The sequence below is a fragment of the Peromyscus eremicus genome, chromosome 20 (assembly GCF_949786415.1).
Source record: "Peromyscus eremicus chromosome 20, PerEre_H2_v1, whole genome shotgun sequence".
Taxonomy (NCBI): domain Eukaryota; kingdom Metazoa; phylum Chordata; class Mammalia; order Rodentia; family Cricetidae; genus Peromyscus; species Peromyscus eremicus.
The window spans coordinates 51,669,789-51,685,335 of record NC_081436.1 but is presented as its reverse complement, the minus strand read 5'-3'; the positions used below and the strand labels follow the sequence as shown (position 1 = coordinate 51,685,335).

At 34.0% G+C, this 15,547-nt stretch overlaps 1 protein-coding gene across 3 annotated transcripts in view; it reads right to left on the bottom strand.

Moving 5' to 3' along the window:
- Nucleotides 1-15,547, bottom strand: part of Csmd3 (CUB and Sushi multiple domains 3) — a 1,140,535-nt gene that overhangs the window by 1,007,729 nt on the left and 117,259 nt on the right. For all 3 annotated transcript variants that reach the window (XM_059246844.1, XM_059246845.1, XM_059246847.1), the window contains exon 2: nucleotides 7,153-7,375. In XM_059246844.1, coding sequence (XP_059102827.1) covers nucleotides 7,153-7,375 — 223 coding nt within the window. The remainder of the gene's footprint in view (nucleotides 1-7,152; nucleotides 7,376-15,547) is intronic.

Genomic DNA, 15,547 nt, shown 5'->3' with positions numbered 1-15,547 from the left:
AAACAAATCCAGAAAGCAGCACCTAGACCTATTATCATACCAAACCCAGATACCTAGACACCAGCACAAAAATACAATCTATGAGAGTCAGAGTGATCTGTCTCCAGTAGAGGTCAGCTGTCCAAAGGTCAGCATATTCTAATATAGCTGAAGCACATGAAAAAACAGCCTTTATTAATATGATAAGAGGTCTTTAAAGAGGAAATGAAAAACTCTGCTAAAGAAACTCAGGGAAACACTAACAATATGAGGAAATAAACAAAACTGTTCAAGATGTGAGACTGGAATAAAAACAAAGAAAGAAAACACAAAGGGAGCAAATTCTGGAAATGGAAATTTTAAGAATTTGAGCAAGAACTACAGAGGTAAGCTTCACTGACAGAATACAAGAGATAGAAGAAAGAATCTCAGATGATGAAGATATGATAAAAGATTGATACTTTGAGGAAAGAAAATGTTTAATCTAATAAACTCTTGACACAAAACATCCCTTGCTGTGGCTGTGTCAGAGGAGCAACAGGTGGCAATTGAAGATCAAAGTGTCAGCCATCCAGAAGGAAATTCTCTGATGGGTCGGTCAATATTGGTTTGGCAAAGTCCCTGACCACAGACCCTGAAATGTCTTTTGCTTATGCTGTGCCTTTACATGCTTGCCCCTGTCATCTTCCTGTGGTATCTGGCATGGTGTGAATGTGTGTAAGGAGATCCTCACTGCCTGTAATGTAGCATGTTTATCTCATGGAAACATCACATTCTACAGGGCATTTTTACCTGTGGATTATTATGAAGATGATTTCTTCCTAAGCTGTACTGTCTAAAGGATGATAATAATAATGTTAGTTTATGCAGAGCTTTGATGAATAAAAATAAATACAAGGAAGTGTCACACAGCTAGGACACATGAGTTTCTATTGAGGAGCCATATAGACTGTGGCTTAAGTTAATGATTAAGAAAAGCAATTGAGTCCGAGTTAGCCCACCTAGCTTAAATTCTTTTAACTTTAATGTTCAGAGATGTGTTCACAGGTTTCAGGGTACTTCAACAGCTAAAACAAAGCTTCGAAAATAATTTAAAGTTAGACTAAGATGTTTTTGTCAAATAGCTTTGAGGTGAAAAACCCAGAAGATCTTCTAAAGTTTTAGAAAGGTACATAGTTGAATGAGGAACTCTTTAAGGTCAGGGAACAAGAACAAAGCAGCCCAATTATTACTAGCTGACACACCTTTCTTGCTAGGATTGGTTGATGACCAAAGGTGATGATTTAACTCCTTATACCCATTTTTGCCCTCACTCTCTTGACATTAAAAAAAAAAAAATATTGATGAGTGGGTATGTACCCTAAAATTTAAAGTAGAGGTGACTGATTTTTTTTCAAATATAAAAGTTTAGGTTTGTGATTTCTTACCTTTCAAGGTAAGTAATAAAGTAATTGGCCCTTTCTTTGTAATTGCAAAATGCAGCCTGCCAGTAAAATACCTGACTGAGAAGAGTACTTTGCTTGCCCAAATGGTTAATCTATAACTAGTGGCTTGGGTATGAATGTATGCGTGTTCTTGGGATAATTTGGTTTTTTACCTATAATAAGTAAAATGTTTAATCATGTAAGGGATATGGAAAACAAGCTGTTTTTTTATTGTTTGTTTTGTATTCATTGTAATCATTCACTTGAAAAACAGAATGTAACCATATTGTAATTTTTATATTGCCTGAAAGATTTTGCTGGGCTATGTAAGCTATAAGAAAAAGAATAAAGATAGAATGAAAATGGGCTAGAAGGGAAACATCAAAAATGAGGTTAGAAGGAAAACATCAAGAAGGAGAGAGGGCTGTACATGCAAGCAGCTGCCTCTGTCATCTCTATAATTTTGAAAGTTGTTTGCTCTGCACTTCCTGTTTACACAGGTAATATTATATCTTTCTCAGTCTCTGATAGGGTTGAAGAAGAGATAGTTATAGTTTTATTTTTCCTTGTTACCAAATTCAGAAAAGAATCTCACAAACGAGGTGTAAAGTTTACAATTTTGAGTGACATAAAAGTTTAAATTGTTTTTTTGGAGAAAATGTTTTAAAGTCTAAGGAGATAGTTTTGGGTTGGTAACACAAGTTAGAATAGAACGTGAATTAGGTATAAAACTTTGAACTCATCAAGATTGGATAGATAATGGAGTATTTTCTATTAATTTGCCAAACGCAAATGGACTGGATACTGTAATGTAATTCTTACTTGATAATTATTTTTGTTTATATCCATACTATGTTAATGCTAAAACTTGTCTTTTAATTTAGAGACAAAGGGGGGAATGCTGCATATTTGTTTAACTGTGCAAAGATGTGTTGCATTTGTTTAACTATGTAAAGATATGTTTCATTTGTATAATTATGTAAAGATGTATTGCTGTTTTACCTTGCCTACCTGATTTCTGATTGGTTTAATAAAAAGCTGAATGGCTAGTAGTGAGGGAGGAGATATAGGTGGAACTTCTGGGCATGGAGAGTAAGCAGGTGGAGGAATTAGGCTCAAGAAAGAAAGAAAAGGAGAAGATGGGGAGACACTATGGGCCAGACAGAGAGACAGGGAGGAAGCAGGAAAGTAGGATATACAAAACGAAAGAAAGGTAAAAAGCCAAAATGTAGATGAATAGAAACAGGTTAAATTAGGTTAAAAGACCTAGTGGGACAAGCCTAAGCTAAGGCCAAGCTTTCATAATTCATAAGTCTTCATGTCTTTAACATGGGAGAGCTGGTTGGCAGCCTAAAGAAAATTCCGTCTACATACTCTCAACAATGACATGTCATTCAGACGAAAACCAAACAAAAATACTTGAGCTAGCTGAAATTATAAACACAATGGACAGGCATAACAGACGTTCACAGAACTTTTCAACCAGACAAAAAGAATGTAAGTCTACTATGAATCTCACTGAACTTTCTGAAAAAATTGTCCACATTCTGAAACACACAGCAACTTTCAACAGATACACAAAAACTGAAATAACTCCCAGCGTCCTATCACACCGCCATGTATTAAAGCTGGATATCAACAACAGAAACAACAGAAAGCTTACAAACTCATGGAAACTGAAAAAGTCCCTATGGAATAGAAAATGGATCAAGTCAGAAATAAGGAAGAAATGGAAGATTTCTTTAATTCAACGAAAATAAATTAGCAGCATATGCAAACTTATAGGACACAAACCGAAGTGGTTCTAAGAGACACATTCATAGCACTACATGCCCACATTAATAAAAGAAATTTGAGTGATTGTGGAGGCCCACAAAGGTTTCCTAGAGATTCAGTTTGCTTTACCCAGCAGAGCTGCATTAGAGGATTGCTTGACCATGTGAGTGGTTACCAGGTGACTGGAAAGGGTCTGCACTTGGCTGTGTTAGGGAGACGTCTTTTGCTCTACCCCTTACCATTCCTATAAAAAAAAAAAAAAAACCCTTTCGAAGAGACAGAAGGGGCTGGTGATAATGATCCAGGCCCCCCAGAGGCTATCCCGTGTTTTTATCTGTTTCTCTCCCCTCTATCCTTCTATCTAAATATTTCTCAATCTTCTCTCCTCAAGAGTACCCTGGAAAAAAAGTGGTAGCATGTGGAGCATACATGAGCCCAGAGGAAGTTAGCCCAAGTTGTTTACGCTGAGATTAGATACAAAGATCAGGAGATGATGTCAGTGTGTAAACTGCTCGTAAACAAAGAAATGGGTATAGGATGGACCTTTAAAAAACGATTAGTTGGTTCCTTCCAACCCCTCCTAGGGGATTTCTGCTATAAAAGAAGCTTACTGCCTAACAATAAAGGAGTTCTTGTTTGACTTGACTCCCCACTGCTTCTGATTATCTCTGGGTAAGAGGAAGGCTGGCTGGGAAACCCGCAAGCTGTGCACTTAACTTTCCTGGGTTCCAGGCCACCTCTTCAGAGGTGACCTAAATTCCTGGTGGGGCAAGACCCCACAGTAGCAGGCCTCCCACAGAGAAATGGTTAGGACTCCTACAAGTGATCTTATACTAGCAATGTAACAGCACACCTGAAAGTTCTAGAACAAAAAGAAGCAAGCGTGCTAAAGTGAAGTAGATGGGAAGAAATGATCAAACTCAGGGTTAAAAATCAATAAAATGGAAACGAAAAGAAATATATAAAGAAACTATGAAACAAAGAGTTGGTTCTCTGAAAATATCAACAAGAGAGACAAACCCTTATCCAAGCTAACTAAAAGAAAGAGAGAATATCCAAATTAACAAAATCAGAAACAGAGAGGGGGACATAACAGACACAGAGGATATCCAGAGAATCATAAGGACATACTTTTAAAACATGTAGGAGAAAGAGAAGGAAATTTGTCAAATTGATTTTATTAGACTACAGTTACCATGACACTAAAAACACTGGGAAAACAATACTCAATAAAGACAGAGAACTACAGACCAATTTCCCATATAAACATATATGCAAAAGTACTCATTAAAATACTTGTAAGCCAAATCTAAGAACACATCAAAGATTATCCACCATGGTTAAGTAGGATTCATCCCAGAGATATAGGTATTGTTCAATATATGAAAATCAGTAAATGTAATCTACCATATAAACAAACTGAGAGAAAAAAATTATGATCATCTCATTAGATGAAGAAAAAGTCTTTGACAATACCAAACACCCCTTTATGATAAAAGCCCTGGACAAATTAGAAATACACGGAACATACCTAAATATAATAAAGGCAATTTACAGCAAGTCTATAGCCAATATCAAATTAAATGGAGAGAAATTCAAAGCAATTCCACTAAAATCAGGAAGAAGAAAAGGGTTTTGGTTTTTTTTTTTTTTTTTTTTTTTTTTTTTTACTCTCTCCATATCTGTTTAATAAAGTACTTGAACTTGGAGCAATAAGACAACTTGAGATCAAGTGATACAAATTGGAAAGGAAGAAGTAAAAGTATCATTATTTGCAGATGATATATAGTGTAAATAAGAGATCTTAAAATTCCATCAGAGTACTCCTATAGCTGATAAACACTTCCAGTAAAGTGGCTGGATATAAGATTAAATTTAAAAAAATCGGTAGCCTTCCTATATACAAACATCAAACAGACTGAGAAAAATCAGGGAAATACCTTTCACATTAGCCTCAAATAATATAATATACTGGGATAACCAATATCTGATTTGAATTAAGGCCCACACCATGAGAAGGACCTCACACCTGACACTACCTTGGTAACTAAGAACCAGATACTAGGTGTCTAGAAACCTAGGGTAAAACCAACCTCTACTGGTTAAAATAAAATAGAATGATTCCTAATGATATTCTGCTATACTCATAGATCAGTGCTTTGTCTAGTCATCAAAGATACTTCTTCTGGTACCAAATGGGAAAAGATGCAGAGAACCTAAATCATATATTATTGGAGAGTCTAAATTGCAAGTCTCCATCAAATCCTGTCCTTCAGAGCTTGGGGAATCCTGAGGAGGAGGAGGCAGAAATTTTGTAAGAGCAAGAGGGGATGAAGGACACCAGGAAAACATAGCCTTCTGAATCAGCTAAGCAAGGTGCATATGAGCTCAGAGAAACCAATACAGCAAGCACAGGGCCTACATGGGTCTGTACCAGATCCTCTACATATATTTTACAGCTACGGGAATTCCAACTGTGAGAACGAATAGGTCTCTGACTCTTGTACCTGCTCTTGGGAGTCTTTTCCTCCTGTTGAGTTGCCATGTTCAACTTTGATATGATAGTTTTTGTTTCATCTTATTATACTTTATTTTGTCATGTTTGGTTATTATCTCTTAGAAACTTGTTCTTTTCTAATGAAAGATAGGAAGGCAGTGGATCTAGATGGGAGGGGATTAGAGACAGGGAGTAACTGGGAGGAGCAGAGGGAGAGGATATTATAATCAGGATTATATAAAAAAAAGAATCTATTCTCAATAAAGGAAAAATAAAACAGATGAATAAATATTTCAAAGACTGTTGAAAATGGAGGAAGCTAATGTTGAAGAGCTTCTTTTGAACATTAGGAACAGCGAAAGAGTTAAAAAATATTTTTAATCCACACAGAACAGTATGAAAATACTCTTGAATGTCCAATATTATCTACTTAGAATATTATAAATTAGAAGCTACAAAATCTTGACTATTCATAAACTATGTGTAAACACCATTGTAAGTCTAAGAATACGTGGTATATGTATTTTTCTGACATTGCTTTTTTTCAAGTTACAAATCATTTATAATCATGAGTTTTTCTAAAATAAAAAAACATGTCTATTTTAAGTAAAATTTAAAACACTACTTTAACAAGAAAAGAACAAATTTACATTTTTAATTGACCCCTTTCAGAAATATAAAATTTCAGGGATGGAAAGATGGTTCAGCTGCTAAAAGAACAGTTTATTCTTATAGAGGACCAGGCTTCAATTCCTAGCACCCATATGGTGATTCTATCCAAGATATGTGACACACTTATTTAACTTCTGAGCCAAATGGGCATGCATACACAAAATGAGTTTACACACACAGACATGTATGCATGTATGCAGGTAAAACAACCCATGCACATAAAATTTACAAATATATACTAGATATGTGTGTGCGCGCGCGCGCGCGTGTGTGTGTGTGTGTGTGTGTGTGTGTATGTAATTCAATTTGTAGAGTCAGAAATGTGAGATTTGATTGTGCAAAAAAGTTGTTTTCTGCAATTATTTAAATAATTTCTCTGAAATTAATGTATTTCTCTATTATATAAATACTGAATTTAAAGTGTTTTCTTTTTATAGTACTGCATATTTCTTTGGACACATATCTCTGACAGAGACCTTTTATAGTATAATTTTACTTTGCTCCAAGTTATGAACACAATAAATGAAGCCTTGAGATAATTAGCTAAAACCCCAAACACCATAACTATTTTAAAGGGTCACATTTAATCTGTATTTATCTGTGGAGAAGTAATAGTCACTATTATTAGGAAGTCAGACCTATGGAGAAAATTTGATCATTAAATTGGGTATTTTCAAATGAATAGTACTTACTTATTCAATATGAGTTTATTATAACAAACCATATGATAAGCAATTTCTGTGAAACAAATAAGTCTTCCCATGGTACATTTTATCTCTAATGTTCCACTGAAAGTACACTAACCTTGTCCTAAAGTTTGTAGGGTGAGGATGTCCATCATATAAGGATAAGTAGTCGTATTCCTCTTCTAGTGCAAATGACTGAAAAACAATTTGTATTCTATTTCGTTCTTCTGCTATTATTACCCATGTACAGTTCGCACCATTTGGATATCCATATGGAAAACCAGGGCTTTCTATGGTGCCATTAAGTCCTTTTAAAGTTCCACCACATGTATAAATAAATCCTGCAACAAAAGATAAATAACCATTGTTATAGAAAACAAAACAAAAGCCAGTATACATTTTTTGAAAATTCTTGATTTTCTTTAAGACCAATATTGACAACAAGTTTTAAATGACATTTTAAGAATTAGGTATATTGCATAAATATATATGCAACATATATGTGTAACATTTGATATATAATATAAATAACAAATAATAGAATTTATCAGATAAATAGACAGTTTATCAGATTTAATTCAATAACCATAAAGTAGTTGACAAAATCATCCACTATATTTGGTTCATTTTCTATTGTGAGCTAACATAAAATTCCCAAACATGTCAATTTCCTTCAGATTCTTTTCAATCTAATTCTGGGAGAAAGTAAATGATATTGAAAATTAATTATACAATGCACAATGGATCTGAGAAGCTTAAATCCATCCTTTTGGGCACAGCACACTTTGAATTATACTCAGATGTACGTTTATTGTGTTTTAGGAAAATTTGCTCACTCAATTAGAAAAAAAAAGGATTTGTGAAGTAAAGTCTATGTAATTGTTAAAATTTTCATAACAGCGATTGGTTAATTTTAGGTGAATCCTAAATTAACTAGGTCAGAGTGGATATTAAACTTGGGGAGACTTGTATTAAATAAATTAAACCTAGACATTTGGTATCAGTGATCTTAATTTTGTACTAATTCTGTTGTAGGTCTATGTACACAAGGGCATGCCCCTCAGAGATAATTTGACAGCTTACTATATTTTTAGCAAACTAGTTTGTTTGAATATACTGATAGAGACTTTTTACGAGCACAGCCATATGCAGAGATTAAGAAGTCACGGTTGCAGACTGCAGCAGACAGAGGCTAAGGTCAAATGTTCACATCCGTTCTGTTCCTCAAATCACAGCAACAGCTTGCACTTGCGTAGTGAGTCCGATGGCCGCACAAGAGCCCTTTACTCTAGATTAGCCGACCGTAATGGATCTACTCCTAAGAGTGTGTCTCATGGTTGGACAGATAGATACAAAACTCTCCTCGATCCTTACTTAGTTTGGAAGCCTGCCTGTTGTAAAAGGTCTGTACGTAGCCTAGTGCTCGTCCTGTGAACGGATGAAATTCTTGTTCTACTTTTGCCTTTTTAAAAGCTTACCAAGAATTTAGATCAGATAGAGGCTTAAAAAGTCAATACTTGCCTAAATTCATATATTTTTACTCATTCATCAAAAGTCAAATAGGGCATTATATGATTTTCAGAAGCAAATGAATAAATAAATAAATATTAAAAGGTCTCTTTCAAATTGCTTCCTGCACAGCAATTACTTTGAAGCCTTAGGTTAATTAGCTATCACCCATTTCTATTAGTTTTCTGCCTGAACAGCTTCCAATTTGGACTTCATAACAAAATGCAAGCATGAATCCCTTCAGCTACAATCTGATCTATGGGCTGTTTTATATATTCTAAAGCCCCATAACCCTGATGATTTCAGACAAAGGGCATATGCCTTAAAATAACACACTCATTTTGTCTGCTCATTTGTTAAGGGGCTTCTGATTCATACATTGCAACTTTTTTCTTTAGGCAAATATAAACTGCACCTATATTTAATGTCCTCCCTTTTCTATGTGCTTCTTTATTTTTCTTTTAATTTACAATAAGGATATTATACATAAAAATAAATTATTTTTCTAAAGCTCAATATTTTGAATAAAAGTATTTTAAAATCAGAAATAGAATTTCAAAAATTACAAATAAAAACTACCCCTCAGTGTCCTCTGCGTTTACCCTGTTATTAACTGTTTTCTTTTCTATATATTTTCCTAGGTATATGAACACCTTTGAGTTTTTCTACGCATTTAATATATTTTACTAGATACATTTAAATATAAGTACCTGTCTTACATTATTTAATGCATGGTGTTCTTAAGGGCATTCTTGTCAAATCGGGTTTCTTTTGATAAGTTCATGTGTCTATTTTTTTTTTTTACCTTACAGATGACTATATACATATCTTCTACTCAATAGAACAAATCACAAAGGTAAAATTCAAGCTTTTTGGTGTTTTGTTCATATCATACCCCTCCAATAATAATAAGAGATGTGAAGTGAAGGAAGATTTTGAGGCACTCACAGCAGTGAAACTATTACAGTACACTGCAAAATTTTTAAGGCATAATCCACACGTGCTTATATATGAAATATTTCCCTAATCATAAGGAGTTTCCTAACCAAATGTGTCAGGACTCAAAATCTATATCTTAATCTCAAATGATCAGAAAACTAAATATTGAATACGTGGTAAGGAGTTTGTTTATCAGAAGCAGACTCACAAGAAATCAGTGACACAGATGGAAAACCCCACTGGCAATATTTTCCATTACACCAATATATTCTTCATATCACAAAGAACACAGTGAATACATATTTGACTGTTTGAGATTTGTAGCTAATTTAGAAAAATGAATGAACACTCTATTTAGAGTAAGAAAGCTTATGTTTGCCTTTCTGAAGCACTGCCGTTTGCCTTCTGAGTTAATGTAATAAAATTAATAATATATTCGTTTTTACACTTCAACTTTTGTGAACAAAAGTTTCATAAACATTCTTTTTTGACACATTAATCTAGACATATTGGTAAACTATCACTGATCATTCTTTTGGCTTATATACCCTTGTTTTTTAAAAAATACATCATACTGATCTACACTTTTTCATATTATTTTGAATCAATGGTGTATTTATGGAAGAACATTCTGGTTACCATTATTTATAAATTTTTTCTTATTATCTGCACAATGATACTCCATCCAGAAATACAGCTTCTTCTATATCCAGATGACTGACTTGCCCTAAATTTAAAGCAGGAAGCAACATGAAAAACTTCTACCCAAATCACCCATTCTTTATGACTATTCCAGGTAATTTGATACTGTTTCACCTTCACAATCTTCTTAAGAATTCACACATACACACCACTTTCTCTTGTTTATTTCCTTTAGGTTTTTGAGCCAGGGTCTTACTCTATGGCTAAGAATGGCCTATCATTCACCTTGAGTATCATGTTGGCCTTCAGCTCAAAATCCTCCACCCCATCCCTAATCACTGTGATTGTAGTTGTTTAAGGATGTCCAGAGTATGTGTGAGAATTATCTGAAAAACATACCACTATAAATCATGTTCATGGGATATCTGAATTGCTAATTTATAGAAATTACTTAGTGTTGTTATATATACTTTGCTCTGCACATTTGTATTAGTGATTTCTTCTGGCTCTGATTTCAGACCTTTAACCTCAGAGAAAATAAGCTTGAAGATTTAAGATAGTTAATTTTGCCAAGTTTACAAAATATTCCAAATTTATAGGCATGGCGTTTCAAGCCTTTTAATTTCAAACCTTTTGATAGTTGAGTCAGTTTACCTAATATATTTCAGGAAAAAAATTCTAGGAGCAACTCAGTTGAAAAGACAACAGTCACAGGAATGCAAATAAATCCTAAGTAAATGCTTTAGTTTTAAAGATTTAGAAAAAAAAATGTAATGAATTATATCAAGTGTATATTCCCTGGCTCCACAGGGTTATATAAAATACTAACATATATTAACTTACAAAAATCAAATTTAGGGGCCAGTAAGATGGATGAGTATGTCAGGGCCCTTGTCCCCAAGTCCAATCACCTGAGTTTGATTCCACAATCCACATGGTGAAAAGACAGAACTCACAGCCGCATTGCTGTTTTCTAACCTCCAAATATGTTTAGACCCATTTGTACACTGGCACATGTGACCACACACTCATACACAGATCCAAAATAAATGATTTCATATTTAAATTTACAATAAGGTTTTAAAAACATAATTTATCCAAATGGAACATGTTTTAAATTTCACTTAATTTTTGTCAGGCATGTTATTATGAGAAATGTATTGTTATAGTTTATTGTTTAATACAAATAAACTCAGAAAAAAGCATAGATGGTTATAGACTTTTCTTTTGAGTAAAATGCATTATATTTGATAGTAATTTGAAATACCAGAGAAAGGATCATGTTTTTTGATCCACAAAAATTATCAATATCAAATTATTCATGACCATTATGTATACACAAAGGCTATGAAAAATGTGAGTAATATTAAAAAAAAAACTCTTCAAGGTAACAGCAAGGCATGTGGCATTGCAACTCAAACTACATGCATTCTTGGCTTTATACTTGATTTTCACACATAGCATCTTTGCAGCTACGGTAGCTCTGAAAAAATAGTATACTTACTAGAAGGATAAAACAGTTTATCTCTATAACAAATCCCTCTCCTACATAGACTGTTCTCACTATTGTATCTGCCTCCTAATTGACTGAAAACCTATTTCCCAATATTATTAGGCAAAATAAGCATGACCATACTATCCGTAACTTTCTCAGTCTCAGAAATGACTGTGTACCTTAAAGCTCTATCACTTGACCACAGTCAAAAGACAATGTTTAGTAATACACTTGCCTAAGTGACTACATAAGGTAGGACAGACAAGAATTTGATCAAAACCTAAAGGCAAGATCTGGCAGAAAGACACCCATTGCTGATTTTGAGACACTCGAAACACTTGAGGGTTGGGGGGTCTGCTGGCTCATGTGCACACCGAGGAAAGACTTGAGCTGTCTCTGATTTCTCACCTGAGGATTACTTGAGGTCCAGCCCAAGAAATTAGAAGCTAAGATGAACTTCTAAATGTTTTATAATATTGAAAGTATACACAAATACCTATGCAGAACTTTGTGATATAAGGAGGGAGACACACTGATTCATGACATTTGAAGAAAATATCTGACTTATCAATCATGCATCATGAAGCTAATTGATCACAAGCTTCATAGCTGTTCTTTGGAAGAGACAAACTTTTATCCAGGCAAACAGCAAATAACAAACAACAAAGGAAACAACAAGGAAGAGATAGAGATACACAGCATAGTTCAAGGAATCAGAGGGTATCATTTTCCCTCAAAAAATACATTTAGCTTGAACTGTTTAGGGGGCCCCCAAGGCAATGAGATCAGGATCCACCCCTGGTGCATGAGCGGGCTTTTTAGAGCCCAGTGCCTATGGTGGAACACCTTGCACAGCCTTGGTGCTGTGGGGAGGGGCTTGGACCTGCCTCTACTCAATGTAGCAGGCTCTGCTAACTCCCCATGGGAGCCCTCGCCTTGTAAGAGGTGGGAATGGGGGTGGGTTTTGGACAAAGGCTGTGGGGTGGGAGAAGTGAGGAGAGGGAGATCTGTGGTTGGTATGTAAAATGAATAGAAAATTTCTTAATGATAAAAATTTTAAAAGGATATCTATAAAAAAAGACATACATCCCCATCATTTACAACAATAAATTTTTGTATAAAAATGATTAATTCTGCCCATCACAGGGTATGATGTCTCATTCCTAATAAAGTCGTTATTGGCATTTTATAAATGGACAAGATATGAGTGGTTTGTGTGTGTGTGTGTGTGTGTGTGTGTGTATGTATGTGTGTGTGTTTTGAGGACACAAAATTCAGTAGGTGGGGAAGGTAGGGTGAATCTGAAAGGAGTTGAGAGAAGATAAGGTAATGAACATGATGAAAACACACTGAAGGAAAATTTCAAAGAGCTAAAAAATAAATTAGCAAAAGACATGATTATTTTAATGGGTTGGAGGTATCCAACAGTTGGGAGGCTGAGGAAGAACTGCAAGTTGACAGACAGGGAGGATATACAGTGAGCATTTGTCTCAAAACGAAAAAATGGAACCTGAACAACCACCACCAACAAAAACAACAAAATATGTCCAATAAACTTCTCAATGAAATAGCTCAAAGTAGGAGAAAAGAGAGACTTCAATCCAAAGTAAGGTGCAATAAAAAAATCGTGAAGAAGAGAAACAAACAAAATAGAAACTTAGATGTACTATTGTTGTTGTTTTACTTTTTCTCTTTTTTGGGGGCCCGTAACCCAGCTCCCAAATAAATCACACATAGAGGCTTATTCTTAATTATAAATGCCCAGCCTTAGCTTGACTTGTTTCTTGCCAGCTTTTCTTAGCTTTAAATTAGTCCTTCTACCTTTTGCCTTTGGGCTTTTACCTTTCTGGTTCTGTATACCTTTCATTATTTCTCATTCCATGGCTTGCTGTGTAGCTGGGTGGCTGGCCCCTGATGTCTTCCTCCTTCTTTCATTCCTTGATCTCTCCTCTTCTCAGATTTCTCTTTTTATTTACTTTCTCTGCCTGCCAGCCCTTCCTATCCTTTCTCCTGCCTTGCTCTTGATCATTTAGCTCTTTATTAGACCAATTAGGTTTTTTAGACAGGCACAGTAACACCACTTCACAGAGTTAAACAAATGTCACATAAAAGAATGCAATACAGCTTTTCATCTTTAAACAAATGTTCCACAGCATAAACAAATGTCACACACCTTAAAATAATATTCCACATCATATTATATTTAAAAATTAAGGAAATGAAGAATTACTTTCTTAAATACATCAAGAAAATTATAAAAAAAATTAAAAGTGGTCAAAACTAATAAAATAAATATTGGACTAGAACAAAATGAAACAAATACTACAGAAATATATAGGATAATTAAGTCAGTTTTTGAAAAACTGTACATCAACAAACTTGATAGCTTAGAATATATGAAACAATTCCTGGTGACATAAGTCTTAGCAACATGGGCTCATGAAAAAAAGCAGTAAATCTCAACAGATAATGTGTAGCAAGACTGAATCAGTAAGAACTTTTTTCCAACTAATGAAAACAGGTAGATTCATTCTTAAATTTTATAGAATGTTTCAGAAAGAGCTAATGATAGGTAGTCTCAAATTATCCAAAGTATTGGAGTGGATACTACCTTCTAAACATATTACTAAAGTCTAGCATAATCTTAACATCAAAATCAAACAAAGATACAGCCAAACACTTGAAAACTCAGACATATATTGCTAGTGAGCGTAAGTACAAAAATCCAAGCAAAATAATAACAAATATACTCAAAAAATAAGAGAATATAGAGTCTACTAAATGGGATCTATGCTGAAGCTACAAGCATATACAACCATACAGATATCAACAAGAATAATACATCATATCAATGATAATTTTATATTCTGTTAGTAGTGATGCTAGAGATTTAATCACATCTTAATTATTACACTAAATATATTAAATTGAAAAATGAATACTTATGAATTCCTAAACAAAGCAAGAGCATTCACATTATAAATATAACCATATATCCTGCTATTCAAACTACCATTTTGCATATTTAATTAAATATATGGTCATATTCTTAATTGCATCTATACTAAATTGTATGTATGAAACATCCAGAAGACACTGTAAATATTTCAATCACTGAATGTCCATTTGTATTTGGTTTCATATTTATTCTTTCTTCATTCAGTCTGTCATACTAGGTTGATGTTTCTCACATCTGAAATTATTTCTCAGTACTGGTTTTAATTATTCAAAACATATACTTATTTGCTTAATTTGGTGAAACAAAAGCAAAACAAACAAACAAAAGAAAGCCACTTTTTAATATTGTGTCCGCTCATTCTGTTGGATGCATTCACTCAACACAAGCTACTGCTTCAGAGTCCTTAGTGCCAGCTGCTCTTTATTGAAGTATATTTAGACTTCGTAAAACTATTCCATTCAACATCTTCTTCAGCTAACCTTATTTTAGTGCTATAAAGAATCATATAAAAATTAAATTATAATAATCAGCTGAAATACTTCAAATTTTTTTTTCAGAGAACTCAACAGTTCAAGACATAATCATTTACTAAGTCTGAGGTACTAAACTGTGTGTTTAATTATTCTTCAATTTCGTTTATGAGTGTGTTTCACATATCCTAGGCATGTCTTGAACTCATTTTGTAGCCAAGGATAACTTTAGATTCCTGATCCTCCTTCTTCCTCCTTTTCCCTTTTCCCCATGATAACTGAAGTTTGCAACTTAATTTTATCCATTAAGCTTCAAAGCGTAAGTGTAGAAATATATGAAAACTAATACTGTGTTAACATATGATAAGTTATTACAATGGTCTCTGAGGATAATAAAATCACTCTTGAGGAAATAAGGAGTTGTTAAGTTTTGAGCTGTTTACTAAAAAAGTTAAACTGATTTCACATCTTATTATTTTACCCTGACTTTGTTCATATC